General features: G+C 46.3%; 2 protein-coding genes and 1 long non-coding RNA gene across 7 annotated transcripts; 1 reads left to right on the forward strand and 2 right to left on the reverse strand.

Annotated features, from left to right (window-relative positions):
* Positions 1–1,886: 1,886 nt before the first annotated feature.
* LOC311421546 (olfactory receptor 51E2-like) lies at positions 1,887–14,475 on the reverse strand. Of its 2 annotated transcripts, none has more exons than XM_084493537.1 (2): positions 14,322–14,475; positions 1,887–3,370 (listed from the first exon to the last, which is right to left on the reverse strand). In XM_084493537.1, the coding sequence occupies exon 2, from the start codon at positions 3,320–3,322 to the stop codon at positions 2,366–2,368; it is 957 nt and encodes a 318-aa protein (XP_084349663.1). In that variant the 5' UTR covers positions 3,323–3,370; positions 14,322–14,475; the 3' UTR covers positions 1,887–2,365. The 2 variants fall into 2 exon arrangements, with proteins under 2 accessions (XP_084349663.1, XP_084349662.1); XM_084493536.1 differs by lacking the exon at positions 1,887–3,370 and adding an exon at positions 9,168–11,018.
* Positions 14,476–17,610: 3,135 nt separating this feature from the next.
* Positions 17,611–22,244, forward strand: LOC311421620. Its single transcript, XR_014684926.1, has 2 exons — positions 17,611–18,199; positions 21,072–22,244. It is a non-coding gene; the product is annotated as an uncharacterized lncRNA (long non-coding RNA).
* On the reverse strand, positions 21,925–27,031 carry LOC311421557 (olfactory receptor 51H1-like). 4 transcript variants are annotated; one of them, XR_014684904.1, is made up of 3 exons: positions 26,952–27,031; positions 22,627–25,519; positions 21,925–22,519 (listed from the first exon to the last, which is right to left on the reverse strand). XR_014684904.1 is itself a non-coding variant. In XM_084493562.1 (2 exons), the coding sequence occupies exon 2, from the start codon at positions 25,493–25,495 to the stop codon at positions 24,539–24,541; it is 957 nt and encodes a 318-aa protein (XP_084349688.1). In that variant the 5' UTR covers positions 25,496–25,519; positions 25,803–26,209; the 3' UTR covers positions 21,925–24,538. The 4 variants fall into 4 exon arrangements, 1 of the variants encoding a protein (XP_084349688.1); XR_014684905.1 differs by lacking the exon at positions 26,952–27,031 and adding an exon at positions 25,828–26,209; XR_014684906.1 differs by lacking the exon at positions 26,952–27,031 and adding an exon at positions 25,803–26,209.
* Between the last annotated feature and the right edge of the window lie 300 nt (positions 27,032–27,331).

The raw sequence follows: 27,331 nt of genomic DNA on the forward strand, positions 1-27,331 counted from the left end.
TCAAGAGCACCTGGGCCTCCTGATGGAGTGTGGATCAGCATTCTGAAAAGTACCCGGTGCTGCTCTGGTCATCCTCACGTGCAGGGTTTTGTGCACAAATGATTTGCTCTCTGTAACTCAGTTGCGTGCCGACAGCCAGTGTGTTCAAACTAGAGATCACACAGCCCTCTCACCGGAGGAATTCCAGGGGCTGCTGCAGGGTCGGTGTGTGGGAGCAGCAAACACGTCCCTGCCCACGGCAATGCATCCCAGATGGCTTTTGAAGGTCTCCAAGGAGGTAGACTCCACAGCTACCTCAAGGATGAAGAACACTGTTTACAATAGTCAATAACAAGACAAGAGTTGAAACCAAGAGGAAAAAGAAGAGATTGCTTGTTTGTTGTTGTTTTGTTGTTGTTGGTTTTTTCTTCCTATTTTTTTTTTCAGCTTCATAAATAGAAAGAAGGGAAGACAAAGATCATGAACATTTTCAATGTATTAGGAAAAAAAGAGATGAGAACACCTTTAAATCTGTATGTTTCATTGCAAAATCCTATTATATAACATATATACAGCATAATCCTATTATAAAACATAATCCTATTACACAACATATCTAGGGCAAGAAAGCTGGTGAAGGGTCTAGAGAACAAGTCTTATGAGGAATCGCTGAGAGAACCAGGGTTATTTAGCCTAGAGAAAAAGAGGCTGAGGGGAGACCTTATCACTCTCTACAACTATCTCAAAGGAGGTTGTGACAGGGTAGGGATCAGTCTCTTCTCCCAAGCAGCAAGTAATAGGACAAGAGGAAACAGCCTCAAGTTGCACCAGGGGAGGTTTAGGTTGTATATTAGGAAAAAATTCTTCACTGAAAGGGTTGTGAGGCATTGGAACCGGCTGCCCAGGGAAGTGATTGAGTCACCATCCCTGGAGGTTTCCAAAAGACACATAGATGCGGTGCTTAGGGACATGGTTTAGCGGTAGACTTGGCAGGGCTGGCTTAACAGTTGGACTTGATGGTCTTAGAAATTTTTTCCAACCTAAATGATTCTATGATTCTAACATCCCTTCCCAGGATCTTTAACCTTTTTACAAAATATGAAATGGTGTCACTGAAAAATGTTAGATATAATGTTTTTTCCTTCTTCATTCCCCAGAAAAACATTGTTGGAATGTTACTTTTTGATGTATGAGCCCATGGGTTGATGAAGGCCTGTCAAAACAAATGCATTTTGAATCACAGAATCATCTAGGCTATCTTTCACACCTTAGGGCCTATTTTCATTGGCCCTAAGACTTGTTGGCTTCCATAGCATTAGGAGATTTTTGTAGTAGTGTCCCTCTGGTAGAAAAGTCATGAGAAGTCTTTTCTCCTTTAGGGAGAAAGGGCTGTGAGGTATCTTAATTTCATGTGGAATACCTTGGAAATAAAAGAAAAAAAAAATGAAATATGTATGCATGGAGTCAAAAGGTACATGTCAAAAGTACAGAACAACCTTCAGCTTGGAAACAGTGCTTCCTTAGGCTGGGTAATATCACTTATATTTATAACTTGTTATTTTTTCTCTTGTGAGACTGTCATTTTCTTAAATGTAATTATTAATGGAAATTATGTTCAAAATCACTTCCAATAACTCTGTGCCTGAAGTTTTTCCAGAATGTCTGCTACAAGGTGGCTGAGCTGCCTTAACTGGATGCCCAGAATGTCAGAACAAGACCAGAGGTGGAGGATTTCTTAATTGTACATCTGCATCTATAATGTTAATGACTATAATTATTTTACTTAAAGATAGTTCCGACAGATAAAGGTTTGGCCAAAAATGTTGCTAAAATATTATTGGAAAATGAACATGTTACAAACACAAACCATGAAGTAACTAAATAATTCCGAAAACACACAACACCTGTAATATTCACTCAGCTCTGCAAATTCTATGGGAGAAAAGGGAACAAAGTGCAACATCAAGACTTTTTATTAGTTTGCTGATCCATTTTGCTTTCCCACAGAATCACAGAATCACAGAATTTCTAGGTTGGAAGAGACCTCAAGATCATCGAGTCCAACCTCTGACCTAACACTAACAGTCCCCACTAAACCATATCCCTAAGCTCTACATCTAGACATCTTTTAAAGACTTCCCATTACATTACCTCCTGGATCAGGGTTGGATTCAGATCATTGTAATAGATTCACTCTAGGCTTGGTGGGATAAGCACTCTTGGAAGGAGTTTACAATTGCTATTTACCTTTTACCTTGTGGTAGCACCTTTGAGTCTCCTACCACGTGCTGGGTGCTGCAGAGAGGACAGCCCCTGCTCCAAAGACCCTGAGTGTAAAACAAGTTGAGGCTTTGTGAGGAAACGGGAGATGACAGCTGCACAGAAGTCACTGGGCAGTTCTATTGTTGGAGATGTGAATTAAATTCAGGATCCTCCTTTGTATCTGTTTGGTCCTCACCCCATAGATGATGGGGTTGAGCACGGCAGGCACCAGAATGTACATGTTCCCCATGATGATATGGACGAGTGGAACCAGGTCCTTCCCAAACCTGTGCACCACAGACAGCCCGATCAGTGGCACGTAAAAGGCCAGGACTACACAGATATGGGCGATGCAGGTGCTGAACACCTTGAGCCTCTCCCTCCATGAAGCCAGCCGCAAGACAGACTTGAGGATCAGGAGGTAGGAGAGGCAGATGAGGAGGGCGTCCAATCCCATGACCAGCAGGATGGCGGTGAGGCCATACACCACACTGGGGGTAGTGTTGGCACAGGCCAGGTTCATCACATCCTGGTGCAGGCAGAAGGAGTGTGACAGCTCCCGCGAGCTGCAGAAGGGAAGGGGCAGGAGGAGCAAAGGCAAGGGCAAGAAGAAGAGGACTCCTCTGGCCATGGCTGCCAGCCCTATTTTCACTGTTGTGGCATTGGTGAGGATGGCAGCATGTCTCAGTGGGTGGCAGATTGCCACATACCGGTCCACAGCCATGGCCAGGAGGATGGTGGACTCAATGGCTGAGAGGGTGTGTATGAAGAACATCTGGATGAGGCAGGCACTGAAACTGATCTCCCTGGTGTTGAACCAGTAGAAGGCAAGGACACGTGGCACTGTGGACGTGGACAAGGCCAGGTCGATGGCAGCCAGCATGCAGAGGAAGAAATACATGGGAACATGCAGGCTGGGCTCCGTCTTCACAATGAACAGCACTGCGCAGTTGCCTGCTACAGCCATGATGTACACGGAGCACAGAGGGATCGCCACCCAGAAATGGGCAGCCTCCAGCCCTGGGATGCTGGCCAAGATGAAGGAGGCTGGGCTGAGGTCAGAGCTGTTGGGGAAGGGCATGGCACACAGTGTGAAGTGCAGTCATGCTATGCCATGGCACGTCCTCCACTGCAAGGGAAAAAGAAACAGCAGCATTATAAAACCTTTCCCATGGCCATGAATCCCACGGGGCTGTGACTGTGAAATGCAGTGGTATCTTATAGTTGCCATACTAATACGGAGAGCTCCTCTCTTTCTTCTTTAGCCCAGTATGTCTATATACACCAATGCATACTGAGCAGCCCTGAACAGGAATTGCTTGAATTCTTTTAAATACAAAACACTGCTAAATCAACATTTTAAATGATAAACCCAACAGCTGAACTTGTTTTCTTTTTTCTTTTTTTTTTTCTTTCTTTCTTTTTTTTTTTTTTGGCAACATTAAAAAAAAAACTTTTTTAGTGCTTCCTGTTAAACTTCAGTTCTGCTTGAGTTTTTCCATATGTGCTGTTCTGCCCTGTCAGAAACGTACCCTGTAAAACTGCCTGTGCTGCCTCCCACGGTCCTCCAACTCCCAAGTACTGCAGCACAAACACCGAGATGCACGTATTTGTTTGTTTGTGCACATAAATTGGGGATTCATCCTTTTGTGTCTGAAAACACAGATGGAAATATCAGAACAACTGCAGAGAGAAAAATCTGATGATTATTCACCTTATTCTGAATCTATAAACTTTCCAGTAGTGTTGTGGCACAAGTAGAATGATCAGGGATCAGGAAGATATGCAAAAGCATTTGCTTTAGGTGCCCTTTTATTCTCAGGGATTAGATTTTAAAAAATACTAGGATTTAAAAGTGTTGGGAGAGAGAGCTAATTGCTGAAGCAACATCGGTGTTACAGCCCCAGAGCCGCACATCACAGCCTGCCTGGGGCAGCCCCGGAGGACCAGGGACAGAGGCACGGACCCTGCCTGACTCCTACAGAACTACTATCTGCAGCATTACTGACTTTCTGATAATGGACTTCATGTACTATCTGTGTAAAACATGGATGCAGAATATTTTAATACAGGCTATTAATACTAATGACTTTAAAAGTAACATTTGGTTGCAATAAATTTTTTTTTTGCTGCACATCTGTGATGAAGCACTTGCCCTAAAATAGCAATCATAGTTTATTTCCCTGATGTGGGGTTTTTCCATCTTGAATCTTTGATAAATAAAGCTCATACACTAGCTTTTTATACACATTTTAAAAACAACGTAGGCAGACTGTTACCATCAAGTTGCCTGAAAGCTATTCTAGAAATGATTTTTTCAGCAAACCACTTATGTTAAGATGCAAGTGGAATGAACAAACTGCTTCAGTAATTGCCAACAAGTATCTGAGCCAACTTACCTGCCAGCCACAGAAGTGTAATTATAGTATGAATCTCATTGCGAAAAATCTGCCATCCTATTCATTTCTTTTGAGAGAATGTGACTGGGAGAGACACACACACAAAGTAAATAATCCCTGGATGTTTCAGTTCATCATTAGTTCTTTGGCATTGATAGATGCACCGAGGTTTTCAGAAGCAACCAACAATTTTGAACACCTTGTGTAATGAAGACCAGGTACATAAGGAGTTTGCTTTTTGTAGGGATGAAAACTGGATCTGTATCTTTACAAACACCGGTGAATGCAGATTTATTTTTCCTGGCTGATACTCCCACTAGCAAGCCCCAGTAACTGCATTTGGCAAGGAGTGGGCACATGGAGACAGGAGAACCATCCAAGCCAGAGGACTAGTAGCAGCAGCCAGAGTTGCTGCTATTTATTTACTTTATCTCAATAAATATTCATAAACATTGACCAAACTTGTCCCACTGAGCCAAAATTTGTCTGAGACCAACTTCCCAGGATGAAGCTGGCATTCCCAGGCAATGCAACAGTCTTCTCCACTGAATAATCCTCTCCACTGCTCCCACCTCTAATGTGGCAGTGAGAGGGGAATACATACATGTACCTCCTCAAAAGCCCTTTGAGCCATTTCCTTATTTTTCAAAGTCTCCAATGATTTCAAATGTTCTGAAAAGAAACACTCATGAAAGGCTATCTTAATGATACCTGTTTTCTTAATGAGCTGGGACCAGTTTACTGCAGAGGTGAACTCCACTCTTTTCCACCAGATGATATCTATGTAAACTGTCCCAAAGGGTTACACATAAGGACACTTCTGATGGATTTGGCCTGATGACTTCAAGGAAATATGCTGCTTTCTAAACATAGGTGCTGCAAGATCTGTGGGGACGCCTGCCAGTAGGGTCAAAAGAATTAAGGAAGATGAGCTCAGAGATGAACTTTTCTGTTTGTGTTCTCCTCCAGAGCAGCCTGCAGCCCCATGACACTCCTGTGGTACAATGTGTTCTCCTGAGCAAAAGGAAAGGGGTTTCATTTGGGTGCAAAACCTAATCAGGAAGGGCCACCTACAGAGGGCTACCAGGCTGAGTGAAGCCTGCTCTGGATGGTTGCAGGTACTGTACCAGATGCCCCTGGAGACTCAAAGTGTGGATATGGAACCTATTCCAGCACCCTAACAGACTGTATAAAACCCAACTTGCAAGATTTTTTACCTCTTCTATATTTTAATTAGTGTTAGTAATTGCAACTCCTTGTTGTGAATTGCTGCATTTCGGCAGCTGCACCATGACCTCCCTCACAACCCTCTGATTCAGTGTCTTGGAGCTTTTTACCTCTGGGATGATGTCTCCCAAGGATTTTGATCCGTGTGTCCAGATTTCAAAAGATGAGTACTTCTGGGAAATGTGCCAATATTCTTAATACAGAGCCCAGTGTTGTTGATGCTTGTCTTCTCCAGTTACTAGAGCTGATTAGAATTTTTCATTTGAACTGTTCCTCTTTAAAACCCTAGAAAGTCATATTGACTGCATTTGTTTTTCCTTTTCATCCCCCTCCCCCAAAAAAGTACACATCAAGCCAAAATATTACTTGAGAGGGAAACGAGAAAAGAAACATAAAGCTTTTAAAAATAATAATAATAATAATAATAATAATATTTCATCTTAACCGATGGTTTGTGGATATTTTTTTTTTTCCTAGCTGATTGTCGTCACTTGCAAGCAGCTGTACCTGCTTGTAACTCAGCTGCTTTCTGTTTACAAATGCACACAGGTCCTGGCTAAATCAGTTGCTCTGGGCAGGCACTTGCTCTGCTCAGAGTCAGACCAACATGCGCTACAATAAGCAGAACACGGCTTGATCCTCATCCCCCTGCCAGCCATACCACCAGCCTGTTTCTTGCCTCCAGGGACAGCCCCGGCTGCTGGCTGCTGGCCCTGCCCCAGGCCATGCCCTGGCTCAGGTAAGGGGACAGCACTGGCCAGGGCTGATGCCCACCAGGCGGTGGAGTACAGCCACCCTGCCTAGGGAGGGAGAAAGGACATATGTGGATGTGTCTGAGGTGTCCCCAGGACGGAGAACTGTCCTTACTCCTCTTCCAGTTATGGTGTAGACAAAGGCTTAGAGCATGGCAGGGTGTGCAGCAAGGCTCCACAACTATACATGTATATGGCTTCCCTTCCCTTCTTTCTTTACCCTCCTTCTCTTAAACCTTCCTCTCCCACTCCCCCCTCTCTCCCTCTCCCTCTCCCTCACCCTCTCCCCCTCCCTCTCCCTCTTCCTCTCCCTCTCCCTTTCCCTATCCCTCTCCTCATTAAGACATACCTGTGATATATCTCACATGGCTCTTCCTCTGCCTCCTAGGAAATAGATCTGTTGGCAAGTACTGTAAGCATGGAACAAAGTGCAGAGCTCAGGGCATCACAGAATAGGAATTAGCAGGTTTAAGTGGCTCATCTATCTTTTTTCTCACAACAGTTTTTAAACCACAATTAACTTTCACATTCCTAGAGGCAGCCACAAAGATCTTTGAACATATGTTCCTAAAAGACAGTACCTTATAAAGGTTCTCAGATCCTGAACATCTGCTTGGTACCCTTCAGCTGCACCAGCTGGGAAGCAAACAGGGAGACAGATGAAGCTCTGATGAACTGGGTGATGAAAGTGCACCAAATACACTGCAAGATTCACTCTGCTGCGGTCTCCAGCTGTGCTAATACATCTCCTACATGTTTTCCTCAGGCTCTTCAGTGCCACCCAAATACACGTTTGCTTGCCGTGGCAGATTTGCTGCTTCTGAGAACAGTTGTAGCCAAGAAACACACTAGTCCAGGGAGAAACTCTCTGGAAGTTTTCAGCCTGGGAGCAGTACTGTGCAAGGATCCTGTGAGCTGAGCATCTCCCCAGCAAAGCTCTTTTCTAGGCTTTTCTGCTGAGAGCTTTCTTTGTTCCCTTAGTCCTCTGATAACAGCTGGCTACCAGCACCATGCCTTAGGTGCTGGACCTTATATACTTTGAGCAAAGAGTCTCAGTGCAAGCAGGAGCTGCTGTGCCTACTGTCCAGGCAGAGGTTATGATGGTGTTCTACTGAAAAATATTTCACCTTGTGCAAGGGTCCAAAGGGATCCTCAGCAAAGATCCCAAAGGGATCCTCAGCAAAATAATTAGCTCAACACAAAGCGAAGAGTGTCCTGGGAATACTCCACTTCGGAATCTTCCCTTCTTCTTTCTATTTATTTATTTATTTACGGAGAGTTTCCCTGATTATTCTTTTCTCTTTTTATTCTAGATGCAGTGTTGAGTAAAGCAGAACAAAGAAAGACACCAACCCTGAAATATGAATATTCATCTGAAATATGAAGTGCTTAGCAACAGGCAGAGATGGCCCAGCTCCAGTGTTCAATCCTGTCCCTAAACCCTTTGCTGCTTCACTCTTCCAAGGTGAATACTGAACATTTCTTCTTTCAAGCTACCCAAAATATCATGGAATCATAGAGTTGGAAGGGATCCACAAGGATCATCGAGTCTGACTCCTGGCTCCCCAGAGGACTACCCCAAAATCAAACTTGATGTCTGAGAGCGTTGTTCAAATGCTCCTTGAACTCCAGCAGCTCGGTGCTGTGACCTGGGCAGCCTGTCCCAGTGCCCGACCCCCTCTGGGTGCAGAACCTTTCCCTAACTCCCAGCCTGACCCTCCCCTGTCCCAGCTCCATGCCGTCCCCTCGGGTCCTGTCGCTGTCCCCAGAGAGCAGAGCTCAGTGCCTGCCCCTCCACTCCCCTCGTAAGTGGAGGAGCTGAAGGCCGCCATGAGGCCTCCCCTCGTGAGGGGGCTGCAGGCCACCGTGAGGCCTCCCCCCAGCCTCCTCTTCTGTGGGCTGAACAAACAAAGTGACTTCATCTCCTCCTTGTGCATCTTGCCCTCAAGACCCTTCCCCATCTTTGCAGCCCTCCTTTGGACACTCTCTAATAGTTTTATGTTCTTATCATATTGTGGTGCAATATGGCTTAAGACCAACAATATGGCTTAAGACCAATGAAAATACAGCTCCATCTTTTGGAGGCATGAAAGGTTTGGGGTATTTCTGCTCTGTCTGTGGGAGGAAGCAAGCCAGGAGGGTTGTGAAATCTTTCTGTTCTGCTGGCTGAGACCCATCCCACAGCAGAGGGAAAAAATGCTGGGAGATGCTGTTAGCTCCTATCTGTGACCTTCCCCTAGGGGCCTTCACTTCCCATCTCTCTGAGGGGTACATTTGGTGCCTGGTGGCTCTCAGATGTGTAGTTGTAGTACATGATCCGTCATGCCAGGAAGATTAACCATTCCTATTACAGTTTTGAAACCCCTCTTTTTCACCAAGAGCCCCAAGGTACCATCTTGAAGCATATCTAATACAATCCTATGCTCTAGAATAATAGCTAATCCTGAAGATTGTAAGCAACTCCAACCTATAATTTCTGCATCATATAAACAGAAATAAAGAAGGGAAAAAAAAAAAAAAAAAAAAAAAAAAAAGACTTCATCTCATCTTTTGAGGTTCTACAATGAATACATGTCTTTTATTGAAGATATTGTACACATACATTACATTCAATGCAAGACAATGGCTGGAACATTAGACTTGGTAAGACAGTAAGGTCCAGTGAAATAAAAACAAGTGCAAAAGCAGCATGGTTTTTAACACTGTAGATGTGTATGGCAGTTTAGAGACACAGATGAAGATGAAGATTGAGCTTATTTTTAGGAATTAAAAATAAGAGATTGTTGAGGGCTCACTTAACATGACCTTCAGAAAATTTTCTGTATTGAACTTTTCCAAACTTTGCAACTGAGCTCCATCTTGTGGAGTGTTCCCAGCTGAACAAAATGGCTGAGATATTCAGAGTGGCTTCAAGCTCTTGGCTCAAGCCAAGTGGAGCTCCAGTGGCGTTTGATGTCTTTAGCTATCTGGTGACATTTGGTGAGGGTGCAATCAGCCCATTCAAGGGAGTCCAAGTCAAGTTTACATGCTGTCTACTAGAGTTTGCATAACACGCATAACATGCTTTGCAGATATTCCTTGATCCACCCCACTGTGTAGCTTGAAAGAGAAGACCATTTTCCTGTAATTGTCTCCCTCAAATTGGGGCTTCCATTTGTGTATATCACTATCATAAATACTTGGGGTGCTTACAGGCTGTTGGAATGGATGAAAGATCATGCTAGGACAAAACATGAAGATCACAGCTCTGGGTTGAGGGACATTGTTTGCGTGGATCTGCGGTTCCTTTGTCTGGCAGTGATCCCCATGGATGCAGCATGGGGAAAGAAACCGGTCCACTAACTCTGACCAAGAAACAAGTCCACTAGCACTGTCTGGCAGAACTGGTGGAAGAAGCTACCAGTCAGATTCACTCTTCCTCCACAGTGCCCTGAACAAAGCCTCACGGATGTGGCTAGATTTTATACTGTAGATAATGGGGTTGAGAGCAGGGGGAATTATAAGGTAAGTGTAGGCCACCAAAGTTTTAACTAGAGGAGGAATATTCTTTCCAAAGCGATGAATCATGGACAGTCCGATCATTGGGATGAAGAATATTAGGACAGCACAGATGTGGGAGACACATGTATTCAAAGCCTTGAGACACTCCTCCTTAGTTGCAAGGCTGATAACAGTTTTAATGATCAGGATGTAGGACAGCACAATGAAGATTAAGTCCATCCCCACAGTTGATAAGAGAATAATCATACCATAGAAGACATTGACCTTTATATCTGCACATGCTAGGTTCATGATATCAGGATGGAAGCAAAATGAATGAGAAAGCTCAGTCTTACCACAATAGGTTAATCTTTTGAGCAAGAAGGGTATGGGAAGGAGGGAGACCATGCCTCTCAATATAATTGCTAGACCTATTTTTATGACAGTTGCCTTGGTCAGTATGGATGGATATCTCAGTGGATGGGAGATGGCAATGAAGCGGTCAAACGCCATTGCCAGCAGCACAGAGGATTCGATGAAGGACAGTATATGGATGAAGTACATCTGCGTGAGGCAAGCATCAAACCCAATCCTTCGGATATTAAACCAAAAAATGCCCAGAGTAGTAGGCAATGTACATAAAACCAAGCCCAGGTCAGTGATTGCCAGCATGGAGAGGAAGTAGTACATTGGTTCATGAAGACTTTGGGTCTTCTTTACGATGAATAGGATCAGGCAGTTTCCCAAGAGAGCAATAAAGTAGAGTGCACAGAAAGGAATGGAGATCCAGTGGTGAAGGGCTTCCAGGCCTGGGATGCCCATCATGAGGAAAGCTGAAGGCTGATAGAAGGAGCCATTGAATTCCCACGTGGTATGTGAGTCATGCTCCATCCCAGCTCAGATCTCACATGACCTATACCTAAAACAAATCAACAACAGAAACTCCGCATAGTTGGACTCTCCACTGAATACAGAACTGGGTAATGACAAGCCCCACATCCCTCCACCTCCCCACCAACCTGTGAAAATGCCTCTGTGCTGTTTAAGCCATCATTAGAATTATCATAGTGTCACATATGATTACACTCTCAGCTCTCCATTAAACTATAAAATGAAGGAAAAGAATGAACATTTATTCTTCAAAATAAAGAGATTTTGTTTTTCTTAAAAAGAAAGTTAAAATCTTTTGGTTGAGTGCTACTACTTTACTTTTGTCCACAAATTCCACAGGTTGAATTGCTCTGCTGAGTAAACAAATGTTTTTTCTACTGTCACCCCAACCAAGACTAAGCTGCTAAGAAACTGGTTTGGTTTTGGTTCTCGCTGGAGACTGAAGGACCTGAAAATCATGAAAATTACATCTTGGTGTTAAGTTGAGATATCAGGTTTGGAAACGGATGACTAGATATGACAGAGAATTAGGCAATTAGACATCACTGATCTCAATTCAGAAGAGCAAGGATCCAGACTGAGAGGTCAAGGAAAGAGGTTTGTTCGGCCTGTAGAAGACCTCTCAGAGATGTGAAATCAACTTTCCCCTACCTACAGGGAAGCTATCAAGAATGTTCTGCATAGCAGTGTGTGACAGAAGGATACAAATATATATATGTGTATATATATATATATATATATGTACGTTGAAACAAGTGAAGTTTAGACTGGATATAAGGAGAATTGTTCCTCTGTGAGAATGGTCAAGTATTGGAACAGGTCACCCAGGGAGGTGATATGATCTTAGAAGCTTTGAAGACCTAACTGGATAAAGCCTTGAGCAGCCTCATCTGACCTTCTAGCTGGCCCTGCTCTGAACAGGATATTGGACTAAAGATCTGAAGTCACTCCAACCTGAATTTTCCTCCCAGCTTATGAGCATGTGCTCTTACCATAGGTTTCAGTCCTCTTGTAGGATTCAACCTTCTCAACACTATCCGGATACCTATACTGCATGAACAACAATGCACCCTAGGATGCTTGAGAGGCTAATGGGTTTCCTGAACCCTCTCTGGGCCTTCTGTGACTGAAAGGCTCTTTGGGTGGATGTGGAAAAGCAGCAGATGTGGAAAACAAGAGCCATTTAAAGGAAAATAAATATTTGTGGCTTCAGACTTACTGTACTTTCTGTAGGATATGAAAAAAGCGAGTCAAAAAGTACCTGAATTATGAGCAAGAGGATTTACCACAACACATTTCATTTTTGAATAAACACACATATCCTCCACAACATATTTATTATGTTTCTAATATAATTTTGCTCCATTAGATTCTCAGCCTGTAATCTGATTCAAACCTCAAACAAATCCCAAAGCTTGGCAAGGACAAACATCTTCCTGCTCTGGGTCAAAAGCAGAATGCAGCTGATGGCAAGTGCGGGAGAGTCCCATAGCCATTTCCTTTCCACTCAGTCATCACTGCAAAGTCACACATCAGCATCACGAATTCCCTCAGCTGGCACACAGCCCTGCTGCCTGTTGCCAAAGGGACAAGGCACAGGAGGACCTTGTCAGAGCAAGAGGCAGCACAGAGCTGGATGAAGCTGCCCGCCACAGGGCAGCTGGTGCTTTCCCTTCCACATCGACAGTGGTATAGGTTGGCAAAGGAAGCTGTGCAGAGGAACCTCGGGTCCCAGTTGGCAGCTTTGCCCTCCCCTGAGGTAAGACCTGTCTCTTTCTGCTGATGCCACGGCATCCGATCAGTGAGAATTAATCTGCAGACTTGTGCAATTCGGTCTCATTTGGAGACCAGGTTAAAAAAAAATCAAAAATAAAAGTGTACGCATGCATCTATGTCTGTCTAACTGTGTCCTTTGCAGCAGCATATGGTAGATATCCAGGACTCTCAGAGATACTGAAATTCAACAGTTTTCCAGGGTTATGGAAGTAGATAAAAAGGAGAGACAGTGCACACTGGGAAAGAAAGGACTGATCACAGAATGAATCATAGAACGGTCTGGGTTGAAAAGGACCTTAAAGATCATTTAATTTCAACCCCCGTGCTCTGGGCAGGGTTGCCAACCAGGTTTGGTCATGACCAAATGGGCCTGTCAGGGATTCTTCTCTTGCAAGAAAGCCTCCATGCAGAACTGACTTTGATACTGGAAACTCCTACCATGCTACACAACACTAAAAGAAATTGGCTTCACCAGCTCTGCTATTCTCTGAGCTGTGTCTGCTTTGCTGTGTGCTCCTACGGGTTACAGAGAGGAATCTCATTCCAAGCATTTTTTCCCCTCCATGTTTTATGTGTGTATATATGTATGTATACAAGTAAATAAATATGTATAAATGTATAAAATACTTATAATACATAAAATATAAAAGCACATATGCATGTTTATGTACATTTACATATATAATATGTATATTACTTGTATAGATACCATATAACACACACACATGTTACATGTCCCAGCTGACTATTGCAGGGGCAGTTACACTTTTCACACTGCAGCCCTAACAAGGAAGCCTATGCCCATACAAGAGGGTATGAATTTAAAGATTAATGGCAGCACCTGAGCAGCATTAGTAGCCAGCCTAGGCGCAACAGAAAACTGTACTCCTGCTCAAGGCACAATTCAGCTGCATCACCCTCCTTCACTCTCCGTCACTCAAAGACCACCTTATTGTCTGTGTCTGACCTTGATTTTCATGCAGGAGCTTCAGCAAAGACTTGGTGTTTTAAGGACATCTCCTCAGCCTAGGCAAGCGTGGGGGCTGGGGAAGCATGAGACCAAGACATCTGGTTTTGAGCATCTGAATGGAATGGAGGGTCAGCCGCTCAGCAGAGGACGCTTAGCAAAGGGACTCTGGGGACACAGCACCCACAAAGCCAAATTCCTGTTGACTTTAAAGGCAAGAACACGAACATGCCATTCCCACCAGCTGAGCTGGGCCATCAGACAGGGGGAGCACAGCCTGACCTGTGCACGAAGCCCATCACACAGCAGTGAGCAGTGCCACAATGGCTGGGTCATCCCCAGTGGTATCTCAGCTCTGTTGCATGCCAGCACTCCCCAGCAGTGCTGACATTGCAGCCACCCACCCCACCCAGCGCTCCCAGCCCCACAGGACCCCTGCAGTGCTGTGGACATCCCCAGCAGTGCTTTGGGGGCGCACATCCCCACCCACGAGGGGTCCTGCCCCATAAACCACAGCCGCTGCACTAGGAAAAGAGGGAGTGCGACGTGCTGGTGATGAAGAGGATGCTAATTGCCCAGGGAACTTACCAGGTGCGGTGGCGAGGCCCGTGTGCCTTATGACCTGCGATGCAGAGGAAGAGCCCGTGTCCACGCAGCGTGGGGAGGGCAGCGCTTATAAGGCGCCCCGAGGACTGGCCCGTCCTGGCCTCGCAGCCAATCAATCGGGAGCCGCCGGAGCCCGAGCTCCCCGTGCGTAAACAGCATGAGACGTACGAGTGAAAATAGTGTGTGAAGTAAATGATCTTTTCCATTTATGATGCTCTCCCAGCAGGCATGATTTTCTCCTGATAGTTTATTGGGCGACGGGTTTATAGCCTCCTGTGATTTATGGCTGGCAATGCTGCAGCATGCTGGCAATACACACAATTTTTATTGTGAGAATGGATCTGTAATGCAAATAATAATAAATTTTGCAAGGAGTGTGCTTGCAGCATTTCTCCAAGGGAATAACAGAGGTGAAATGGTGCTGGCTGTCCTCTCTTTATAACCAGTGAGACATGAAATGTTTAATTAAAATCATAATATGTTGCACAATAAAAATAAACTCAATATTACAAAGCCAAACACAGACACATTAGCAGATATCCTCTCAGATGTCCCAGAAGTCTGTTGTATCTAGATGTCTCGTGGTAATAAATTTATCTTTACCACCTCAGCTGTGAGGTGGAAATTGCTATTAACCCCTATTTCTGTGGCTGCCAGACCAAGGCATACAAGGGCAAACCTAATGGTTTTCCCCATTCTTCTCTATGGTAAATCCAGTCACTGGACCTAGGAGATACTTCTGTAGTAGGAAATTAGACCATACCGGGGCACTGCCCACTATCAACACCAGTAAATTTTTGTAGTGCTCCCTGGTATGGTGCTGACCTGAGCCAACTGCACTTCAGCAACTCCCAGGCAGGGGTTCAGGCACCTCCACGGGCAGTTTGCATGTGGCCACCTCTTTTTAGAGGCCGGGGGGTTTGCTAGCCTGATCACAGACCTCCTGGTGCCAGCTGTCTCCAGCACCAAAGAGCAGATAATTTACAAGCACAGGCTTAAGGCACTTGTCTGCTCCTATCTGGTTGTTAAACCTCACAGCCAGACTTGTGGCTGAATACACTGAGTCTTCATGACACTCATCCAGCTGGTTCTGGCATCTCAAAAAAAGAGAGAGAGAGGAAGAGGAGCTATGAAAGCTAAACACATCTTAGAATGAGCATGATTAGAGGTGTGGAATAGATCCCTCCAGAAACAGGATTATTGGACAAGGACACTTCAGCCTTGAGAAGAGGCAACAAGGCAATACAAGAAAGGTCCATGAGATAATGAAAAGGGGAGAGAAAATAAATCTGGAATGATTCCATTCATTGACACTGGATGATGTGTTCAAAAAAGTATTAAAAGTATTAATGCATGAGAGATTCATTCATTTCTATTAACCATGATGGGCCTTCCTGGGAAGCTTCTACGCTGATTACTAGACACTGCGTTACGTGCCAAGGGAAGGACCAACTGCAAAAGAACTCCCTAAATGCCCATTAATGGCCATTCTTCAAGGCAGGATAAAGGCTGCAGGGACCTTTAGTTTCATCCAGTAGAATAGTTCTTATTTTGCAGTGCAAACCAGCTATAGCCAGAGAATATCTTTACACTGGAAAATGACAGCTGCATGGGTGCCAGCCATAACAAACACAAAACTCAAACATGGTGTGAGGGATTCAGAGCAGCTGAGATGCCACTGTGCAGAGTGGAAGCAGGAGGCTACCCTGGAGCAGCAGGGAGAGGAGAGTGTCCTGCAGCAGTGGAAAAAGATGCTGCAAAGAGATAGGAACAACCATGCCTGCAGGGCAAAGTGTCACGGGCTGAGCTGGCAGAAAAACCCGAGGCTAGGCAAGGAGTGGACATTGAAACAGGTGGGCATGGGCATGGAGTCACCACCACAAAGGTTTTCATGAATACATTTCAGTAATGGTTTCAGCTGAGCTGATCCTGTCTCTGGGCAAAGGTGCAGATGAGCTACCCTCACAAGGGCCCTTCCAGAACTTTTTCTCCACAGCTCTCAAGACAAAGCATGACCTTGACTCTCTTTGGACAGATCCAATCTGTGGAAATGACATGGTATGTCTTTCCCTGCTCTCCCTATAGCCCAGCTGCATGCACACACTCGTCTTTCATGCACCTTAGCACCTTTAGTTTCTTTCCCCTGGACTCTACCATCATTTACTGTACATGCCAGGCCATTTTCAGTGCTGTTAGTTCAGCCTCCCTCACTGGGAGGATGCAGACAAACTGTGTTGAGCAGGCCCTCCTTTGCAGGAGGAAGCAATGATCCAGTTTGCAAGCTTCAGCATCACTCCTAGGAACTGCCAAGGAGAAAATTTCCCTTTGTTGCCTACCCTGCATATACTGACATGATGACCTACTTCTGGCAGGAATGTAGGGCTTGAAAGTCCTCTCAGGACCTGCATGCCAGGCAGCTTGGTAGCATTGACACAATAAGAAGGGTTGCACGGGGTCTTCTGGAGATGGCTTGGAGATGAAAATGACTGCTCAGGGTTATCCAGCAGACCCAGGGCTGAATGAGGAAAAGCACTCAGGCTTCCAGCAGCCACAGTAAAACACCCAACACTGATATTGTTTGAATCACCAGACTTGAAGTAACTCCACCACATGCTTATTGTGCAGTGTAAGATTGTTTTGTCTTGCACTAGATATACTCAAAATCTTGATTCCCTCTGATTTGTGTCTCAAGAATCACCCATGTGCCCCAAGCTTCCTGCAGATCTTTGTATAGTGTGCTGTCACCCAGCTGTATTTGCTAGTTTGCTGCTTAATTCCTTTTCCCAGCGGCATAGGTACTGAATGTGTATAGGAAAGGATGTAAAGATATGTTCTTCTATTTTCCCATTAAAAACAAGAACAAAAAAAAGCTTTCCCAGAACCACTGATGAGGGGGAACACAGCCACCACTTGGCACAGCATCAATCTATTTGCTGGAAATGTTTACAGTTTGAGCCTCAGCCAGCCCTAATCATATTTACTGTATAGGCCAGAGTTCAGTCTTTGATTAGTGATGGACTGTGAGAAGGGATGGCAAGGAGGGAAGGGAAAGGAAGGGGCTTGGCCCTCCCACGCAAAAGTCTTTAGAAGACCCCATTCAACACAGGATTAACACTCGTAACACCCGGGAAGTTAATGCTCATTGGAGATATGCAAAGAAAAAATAAGGAAAGGGTTTAATAAGATCCAGGAGAACAGAATCACCATTGCTACCCAAAAATCACCATGTTAGCATGGTGATTTCCATGGTGATTTTCTCGGCCACAAACTGAGAGGGAGCCCTGCCCATGCACAGATCTGAACTGATAGCTGAGGCTGCAGTGCTCAAACCCAGAGAAAATTATGCTACTGTGGAGGTTTCTTGTCCCTCCAAACCAGCAGTGTCCCAGTGGCTCCGGACCTTGGAAATCCCCTTGCAGAGGGGGAGAAAGGAAGACAGGGCATGTCCTTCAACCTTCTCTGCTTCGGAAACCTTCAAAAATACAGTCTGTTTGATCATACACTGCTTTCTTTGGCAACAGCGGCTGTGCTGAGTTGGACAAAAATATCCCAGCTGCCTGGAAGGAGGGATGATTGCGGCACAAGAGGGATGTCTTCTCCTTGTTGACAGGCTGTCCTCTCGCTTGCCACCAAAAGGAGCAGCTGACTGCTCTCACACCAGCATCTCCAAGCAGTGACGCAACATTTTTTGAAGTCAGACATCTACTGGGGCCCAAAGATAGCACTGAAGAGAAGAGCTCGGCAGGACCTGGACTCAGCCCAACTGCTCTAAAGAAGGATCCCCCAAAGGACCTGGCAGCTCTCCTGGGCCATAGTGCTAGGGGGGAATCCCTCTGCTGCTGAGCCCTGCGGATGACCAGGTAGGGCCAGGTAACCATCCAGGGCAGGTGCAGTGGGTTAAACACCGGGGATCCAGCAGCTCCTTGCAGCCAGCAGTTGTTGCTGGTCCCTGCTGTGTGCATGTTGAGGGCTGGAGGTGGTGGAACTGGTGGGCTCAGGACTACAGTCCTGGCTTAAAAGGCTGTGGTGGTTTTACTCGGGTGGGCAGCTGAGCTCCACCACAGCCACTCTCTCACTCCCCCTCCTCAAAGGGAAAGGGGGAGAAAATACGATGCAAAGGGCTCCACACAGCGGGTCTCCTGCAAGCTATGTTTGAGATACCTGAGCTGACTACAAGACTTCTTGCAGTCTGAACTGCAAAATACAGGATCGAGGGAAGGTGAGGCACAGTTGTGGCTCTGTTCAGGTATTTCAGCACAGGGCTTCTGGGCAACTTCCAGAACTGCAGAAACCCTTACTGGCTCTGGCCCTGTGCTGAATACCCTGCCAGAAAAGCATCGTGCAGTAGCTGTGATTAAAGACCTCCCAACTTCTCCCAGGGTCTGTAATACAGCCGTGTTTCTGTATTTAGTGTTCATTATCATGTTGATCATACAGTTTTCCAAAACACTGATAGGTTTCTGTGAATTTGCACCCACAATATAAATTCTGGGAAGCAGTGAAAGCCATGCTGGTGTCTGCGAAATCCTGAGATATATGCAAAGAAAATCCTCATTCAGTGGCTGCTAATAAAAGTCAGCTATCTGCTGGAGCATCACAGTCTCTAGCTCTATTATCCATCCTAAACCTGGCCCACTTTAACTTCACCACCTTATGAGCAGCTGGGTGACCTCAACACAGAGCCTGGAAGGAATTACACAGGCACACGGTGCCTTTCCAGCAGGGTCTTACGCAGGAAACAAAGCAGTTAAACCTGCACAAAGTGCTTTTAAGTCTGTACAACTGCAATTTGTTCAGAGGCCAAACCACCTGGACTGTTTCAGCACAAAACCAGTGTTTTTAATTGAAATAATCACAAAAGCCCTGGATAAACTGGAGTTGTGTAAACCAATTTCCTGTGCTGCCATGAGTGACACACAGGAGATCCTTGGTCACTGGTGCTCCATCCTGCAGAAATGAATGAGCTCTTGTATGGGCAAACATTGACATATTTAATGCCTGACTAGGTACATCAGGTAAATAATACAATGAGGGGATTCAGAAAATGCAGAAAAGGACAGGGAGTTCTGTCACAAAGACAGCAAACTCTCTGCTTTTAATGTGTGGGGTGGAAAATCAAACAGTCTGAGAGAAATCTGCAAACACTGCAGAGCCCTGTATCTCATTTTCCCATATTAAGTGAAGCTGGTGGACAGACGTGACTCACAGGCAACTGAGATGTGAATGTAGGCCAACATGACCTGCATACAATTTGGTGAAAGACAAACTAAAGCAGCATCATGGACAGCAAACCTCCACCGGCAGACTGACATATCTGAGGGCTGTAAATAAGAGCTGGGATGCAATGAGTTTCCCCTGATTGGAAGGAATCTTGAGGCAAAACTGAGAAACTTGCTACCCCAGTGAGAGCAGCATTGCCTGCTCCCAAATCTTAGCGGTGTGTGCTGCGGCTGTCAGACAAGTGTTGCTCCTTAGAGGTCTCCTTACAGGCACAGTTCCCACCTTCTCGTGCTCCTCTTCTGCAGCACTGCTCCAGCAGGAATGGCCAGCAGGAGAGGCACTGCATGAGAGACCATTCAATTGCCAGAAAGCACCTACAGACAGCAAAATTCAAAGAACCAGGGGAAAACACCAGTGTGGAAAGAAAGGCTTGTTACACATAGCAGCATCACCTGTATTAGAAGAGCAGCTTTCCTTTTCCCCGGTGTCACCAGCAGAGAAAAAACGTCCCTGGCCCATAGGTATGAGCTGCCCATCTCTTGCTAGAGGTGACAGTGGGAGGCTCAGGCACCTGCACTCTTATGGGAAACTTTTACCAAGTGTCTAAAATGAGGTTAAATAAATCCAAGTGCTTGCTGGAGGCAGAAGCAGCCATGGCCTGCCCTGCATGAACACTTCCTTCTCAGGAAGAAAAAGAAGAGTGAAAAAGAAGAGTTGTGCGAATTAATCAACACAGAAGGTTTCCAGGTTGTCTGGCCCCATCTGGATCAAGGTGCATGTGTGCCACAGGTATTTCCCATTTGTCTTTGTCTTGCAAGGTTTAGATAGGCCAAAATTCTCTGATACCATTTTCCAAAGGTTGAACATTTTTCAGGTTCTGATCTCACTGACATATTTTGTATTCTGTAGCTTGAAAGAGTTCCACTCTGATAAGGTCGAATATGTTGATTCACCTTTATCAGTCTGCTGTAATTTCTCTGCATTACAGAGCAGGGCACTGGGCTGCACCACAACAGCAACAGCAGGGTCTTCTGGTTCATGCTAAAATGTTGTGTCTCCCAGTGTCTGTGCTGGGGGGAAAGCTGCACCTGGTCAGCTGGGTTAACACTGTCTCTTAAAAAGCAGAGCTGTCAGATTTATGCCATGATTTTAAGAAGATACCACCACTGGTATCTCAGTAACAGCACTGAGGAAATGAAAGCGGAGCTATGAGGTGAGATAGTAACGAGGTTACGTTGCTAACTGCTATCACTTCTCAAATTAAATCACTGTGACATCACCGAGCCAGTGGAAATTCAGTCTGGCAAGTGAGAGATGTTATCAGGTGGCTCTGCTGTCCAAAGGCACTGGGATAAGAATCAAGCAGATTTCATAATTGAAATCTGAGTTATTGAGGCTGAGTGAAGTCAGAATCTTGTTGCTGGTCATGCATTTGCAATTATTTTTCCTGCCCATCAGGATGGATGTCTGATGATTAAAAATATGCTGTTTTCTGGACTCTCGTTTCTACAGCCCCGAGCCAGGAATGCAGTGCCCTGCAGCTGAAGCAGAGACGAACACCTATCAACTGCTCTAAGGATCATCAAAGCCATGATGCTCCAGTTTTACGCTGCCCATCCTCTGCTGGTCACAGAAGTCACAGACAATTTGGTCAAAAGGGACTTGTAGAGGTTGTCTGGTCACCGAGGCAGGATTTTTAAAATCGATCAGCTTTGAGAGGAATTGACTCCCTTTCTCTGCAAGAACCTGCCCCAGTGGTATGGCCAAGAGACGCAGCCGAGGTGCCGAGAGGAGGAGGAGAAGGCCAGGGGACAGCAGCAGGCATGGGCTGCCCAGGTCTGTAAGAACCAGGGACACTGGCAGCCACGCTGCCTCACCTCCTCCCACAGCTGGAGATTAGGATTATTCTGCAAATCCTGAAACCTGCCCAGCACAGCCCACCACCAGCTAATAGACTTCAGCTTCTTGAGGGATACCTGCGGATCGAGGGCTGATACATGACCTAGAGAGCTCCTCAGCTCCCCAGTGGGTCAGATGCACAGGGTGAAATATAAGATGAAGGGTTCCCTGTGTCGGATGTGGATTCTAGGGTGAGATTTACTTTGAGGTTTTCTTGCCTGACCTTACTGAGCAGCTCAGCTCACCTTACAGCAGAGATACTCTGCAGCTCCACGGACTGCATTGACTCACCCAGCACCACTGGGACGCTGAACGCAGAGCTGCATCTAGGGGAACTTCACTGGATTTTTACAATTTTTCCTCAGCACTTTGAAAATCTGCATTTCCTTTTATGGTGCTCCTGTGTCGTATACTTAAAATGTTCCATTCATTTTAGCTTCAACCATGATGTACTTCATTCTCAAGGCTGGGATTGATGTATGAAATCTGTTTACTGGAGCTAAAAGCTGCTCTGTCTGGCAATGTGCAAACATACGGATATAGAGGTGTAAACAGAGGACTTTGTGGCTTAAAACTAGATCAGAAGATGAGCCCATGTCCAGTTCCAAAGAAAAACCAAACTTCTTCCCAGTGAACATGTAACCCTTCTCAAGATCACTCCATTCATGATTTACTACAATGTTCCCTGAAACTAAACAGGACCTCAGAACCATGAAATCCCTTGACACATAAACAGAAAAGTTATATGGCTGTTACGAAAAATAATAAAATGAACGATGTCCCAAATGTCTCACTGGTATGCTTTAGAGTATCCCAGAACTGCCCCAGTTTCAGAGGTTGTTTATGGCCCCCTTTGAGTTCAGCTGGGGCCTGTTTTTGTGTCCTGCAGAGCAGATGAAGTTGTACCAGCAAGAAAGGGGTGCTGCTGTAGAGTCTTCACCCTTTCCTGGAAGAAATCCTCTGTGAAATTTGTTGGTACAAAACCAGCTGAATCCACTGCAATGGTTGTGCGTGGTTAGCTGTTTCTGTAGGAAATTTGCTGACCCAATTAAAATGTGAGACTGGAAAAAACACAGATGTTGACCAGAATAAGAAGCAAGTGAGGCAGCAATTGGACATGATTTATTTTCACATCCCTTTATAGCATTATCAGAGCTACTGTACTTACCTGGCATTGGAGGTGCTGGTGTGAAGATGACAGTTTACACCTTCTGCTGGCAGGAGAGAATTTTGTGAATAATATATATTCACAAATATGTAAGTACAGGGCTGAGCAAATGCAGATAAGAGAAAGGGATCGACAGGTGGAAAGCACTTGTAGAAAAAATGGAATGTACATTATTACTTTTGGCGCCATTAATGGAAAGTCAAACAGAGAAAAGCAAACAGCGAACGCAGGGAAGACGCGTGGTCCTGTCAATTATTAAATGAAGCCAGCAAACCGCCGTGACTCACAGCCAGCTGGAGAACAAGCGGGCATAGGGGAGCTGCATGTTTTGCTAATGCAAGCCTCAGGGTAGCAAGGTACCTGGCCCAGATACTCCGGAAAGTGAGTGAGATGATTTTTGAATAAATACAAACATGGAATAAATACGAATGAATATTACTACAAATCCCAGTACTCAGCACACAGACCTTTCAGAACTGCTGTGCATTAGCTGCACTCTGTTCGTGAGTGAAAAGCCATCTCCAGGAGGGCTGGGAAGTCCCATTTAACACAGGACAGACAAATTGCTGTATCACACCTGTCCTTGGAAGGAGAGGCATGCGCTGCTTTGGGCTCAGAGCCCCAGTGTCAGTCAGCACGGCTTGGTTGAAACAAATGAGGTGCTCTTAGTTTAGCCCAGTTGTGGATTTTCCCTGTGCGGTGAAAGGTTCAAAACAGCCACCGGATTTGTTGACAGCTGACAAGCATCAAATGCATTCACCTCAAAGCAGCCTAGGGAATTATTCTGCACCTACAGGAACTGCTCTGCACCATCCACAAGCTGCTTACAGCAGCGTTTGCTCTTCCCCACAGCATCCCCAGCCTGACTCACTCACTGCAATCAGCAAAACACCCAAACACACATTAAAGTGCTTGTTCTAGCGGCCATACAACAACTTGCATGGGATGTTTGCACAGTGTAACACTGCTGAGAGTTCAGGTTTCTGTCGTTAGGTCCCCAGCTTCCAACCTCTTGCTGGCAGATCAAAGCAGCTTGCCAATTTCAGCAGGAACGTGGGAACACCCTGTCTACAGCTCAAAGTTTTGTCTGGGTGATGCCAGTCAGCCCTTTGGGAACACTGATTGTGAAGGCTTGACCTTCTTTTGACACCCAAATCCTGGCCATCAGAGCTGAAACTAACCAGACCATTGTGCAGTATCGTGGCCCTGCTGCATGCTGTGCTGGAACTGCTGGCTCCAAGAGGAGAGAAGCTGCATGTGAGTAACGGGATGCACCAAAGCGAAAAAAGGAAAGGTAGAACTTGGCTGATGCTCATGGCCACCGTCCCAGAGCTGAAGGCTCTATCTCCTGGTAATTCTCACACCAGCAGACGTACAAGCAGCAGTTGGAGTTAAAACTTCATTACTGTGAAGAAGTGAATCACGTTATTTGTATAGCAAAAGCTGAGGAGTCTCGTGTGATGACACAACCCTGGGAACTGAGAGTTTAATACAATCGAAGGATGTGGGGATGTTTGTAATTAAAAGCACAAGTCTGGTAACACTGTATTTCTTCAGGGACCAAAAGGTGCCATTAGCAGCGAGTGCCTTGACCAGAGCCTGCTCTCAGCAGTCCCCTCTCCCCGCCTGCAGAGCAGGGACAGCTTCATCGCATGTCCGCCCCAGCTCTGCCCTCTTGCAGAGCTGCTGAGAAGTGGAGCCTCCCGAAATGGGAGGTGGAATACAGTGAATTGCCATAATCCATCCCTCCATGGGAAGGAAAAGAGCTGTACTGCAGACGGGGTGACTGGTTTCTCCTGGGGAGCGACACAACGTGAGTGACTTTTCTCCGAGACAGGGAATTGCCTGAGAGCAACCTACCTGGAGAGGAAAGGGAGGGGGAGACTGACCTGGGCACGTTGTCTCTCCAGGGCTAGGCATGCTGCTGGCTCCTTCTCTGACAGAGGAGGATGAGGATCCTCCTGCGGATCTGCTTGGTTTTCCAGCTGTACACGAGGGGGTTCAGGACCGGCGGCACCAGGAGATAGGCATCGGCCATGAGTGCGTGAGTGAGGGGGGGCAGGTGCTTCCCAAACCTGTGCATGACAGACAGGCCAAGGAGTGGGATGTAGAAGATCAGGATGGCGCAGAGGTGGGAGATGCACGTGCTAAAGGCTTTGGCTCGTGCTTCCTGGGAGATGATGCTCAAGATGGCCCTGATGATCATCGTGTAAGACAGGAGGATAGTCAGGGAGTCCAGGCCCTTGGTGAGCATCACCATGGTCAGCCCGTACACGCTGTTGACCCTGACATCCCCACAAACCAGCCTCAGCAGGTCCTGGTGCAGGCAGAAGGAGTGAGACAGGACACGGGACCTGCAAAAAGGCATCTTCTTTATGAGGACAGCAACAGGGAGCACCACACAGATGCCCCGCATGAAGATCGCTGCTCCTGCCTTCATTATCAGGGTGCTGGTCAGGACAGAGGCATAGCGCAAAGGGTAGCAAATAGCAATGAAGCGGTCAAAGGCCATGGCCACCAGGACCCCAGACTCGATTTCAGAGAAGGAGTGGATGAAGTACATCTGGACAATGCATGCCTCAAAGTGGAAGGAGGTGGACTTAAAACAGAAAACAGCCAACATGGTGGGCAGGGTGGTGAGAGATAAGCCCAGGTCTGCCATGGCCAGCATGGAGAGGAAATAGTACATGGGTGTGTGGAGGCTGTGGTCGGTCTTTATCATCCAGAGCAAGGTGCAGTTCCCCAGGAGCATGAGGAGATACAGACAGCAGAGAGGCAATGCCATCCAGTAGCTGCTCATTGGCAGACCAGGAATCCCAGTGAGGATGAAGGTCAGGGGACTGGGCCCAGTCCTATTGGAAGCCGACATCTCCTGCTCCGAGGGTCCACGGGTCTGAAATAACAGATCATCCTGGAATGACAGCGCTGCTATGGGACAGCCCACACTCCCCAGCTATAACAGTGTAGTGGAGACGGGCCCCCAAAAGCCAAGAAACATCTGCACAGTTGCCCTTGTGCGTATCCATCATGTCAACCAGAGCCACAGTGGGCCAGCCACAGGACTGCTGTCTGGGCTGTGCACAGCAGCAAGTGAGGAGAGAGCAGTGCAGCATCTACTGCGTGTCATACCTCCCACACCACCATCACCCCAGTTGTGGCCCCCACCCTTTAAGTACCTCAGGTTTTGGGAGGTGCTCAGACCTTTGAGAAGTGCCCAGACGCTGCCCAGCAGCACAGGCAGGGTGAGAGCTGGGTGTTGGGGGCAGCTGGGGCAGGGCTCTGCAGCCAACGTTTGTGCTGGTCTGAAGGCAGCCAGGCCACCAGCTATAACATCTCACTCTGAAACGAGAAGTAGCCCCATTATAATTGACTCTGTATTGATTTCTTCCCTTTTTGTTTAAGCACGGCAAAATGTATGATGTTTTAGGGAGCTTTATCAGCTAAACCTGCAGGTCAATTAACCAAACTAACCCTGATGGAAGGAAAATGAATTTGTGCTTTACAGCTGACAAAAAGGTTAAATGGAAAGGAAGAGATTCGGGGGCTCAGCTTTGACCGAGAACCCTAAGTGGTGTTTCATCTACCTGAGGCCATTAGGAAACCCAACGGCAAACAGTGCAAAACCAGACAGCAAACACTGTGTTCCCATTTAGCACTCCAGGCAGCCTGCCTTCTGGGGCAGCGTCACAGCCCGGGGGCACAGGTGATGCTCAGCAGCATGAAGCAAGGCCAGGTGGGGGAAATTTCCAGAGAAAAATTCCAAGCAGGCTTCTCAGCAAATGCAGTTAAATTTAGTGCATCTTAAAAGCACCAGCTGAGCAGCCAGCGGTCATAGCAGCACAGCCTCACCCATGCACCTCTATTCAGCTGGAAATAAATACATTTTGTGTAACCGAGGAGCTGATGATTAATACTTATTCCAGAATTTGTCTGCACACACACCAGCACACTCTGAGACTTCATCTACTATTAGAAAAAAAAAAAAATCAAGATTTCACATGGACAAAGGGTCAGGCCTGAAGGATAGCAGCAGTGCCTGCAAACAGCTCTGCACACCACAGTGCTGGTGGCGTCCAGCAGCACAAGGGCAGCCCCAGAGGAGCTGTTCAACCACCCTGGCTAAGGGGGAGACACGGGGACAGATGTCAGTGCTGGCTGCCCACGGAAGGAAGGAAAAAAGCTGACAGAAACCAAACTGAGCAGTGCGGGAGAGGGAGAACTGGGGGGGTGAGGGCAGCTGAGGGCATAAAGGGCCTAAAGCCATGGAGCTTGAAGCCCCTTCTTGGCCCCTGGTGGGAGCAAAGTCATTGTGGAAATAAACTTACCTGTCCTAGTCACATAACACCTGAGAAAATTAGGGAAAATTATAGCTATTCACCGAAGTCAATTTTTACAGCTGGTTTTCCATCTAAATACATGGTGAAAAAAAACTAATGCTTAGTAAAACAATTGCTTAGCAAGTAAAGAAAAGTCTTTGCACTTCTCTAATATGCTGGCTTGTTTCTTCCAGCAGAGACTTGTATAACTTCTTGCTTTGGCTCAAGCCCTCAAACCCACTGCCCTGCATGGGAGGAATGACTCTGTCCCACTCCCCTGCAGGCTGCCCACCCGCACTTACCCCAGGCACGGCAGAGGATGTGGGGTGGGCACCAGGAGCAGACGCAGCAGCTGCAGGCAGGCACTTAGGCAGGTGAGGAGTACTTAG

This window comes from Aythya ferina, assembly GCF_964211825.1.
Source record: "Aythya ferina genome assembly, chromosome: 1".
In the NCBI taxonomy this organism is placed as follows: Eukaryota; Metazoa; Chordata; class Aves; order Anseriformes; family Anatidae; genus Aythya; species Aythya ferina.

Bases quoted from the DNA above. Each gene is read 5' to 3' on its own strand.
- LOC311421546 (XM_084493536.1), bottom strand. From the start codon at position 10,990: ATGGAGCATGACTCACATACCACGTGGGAATTCAATGGCTCCTTCTAT.
- LOC311421557 (XM_084493562.1), bottom strand. From the start codon at position 25,495: ATGTCGGCTTCCAATAGGACTGGGCCCAGTCCCCTGACCTTCATCCTC.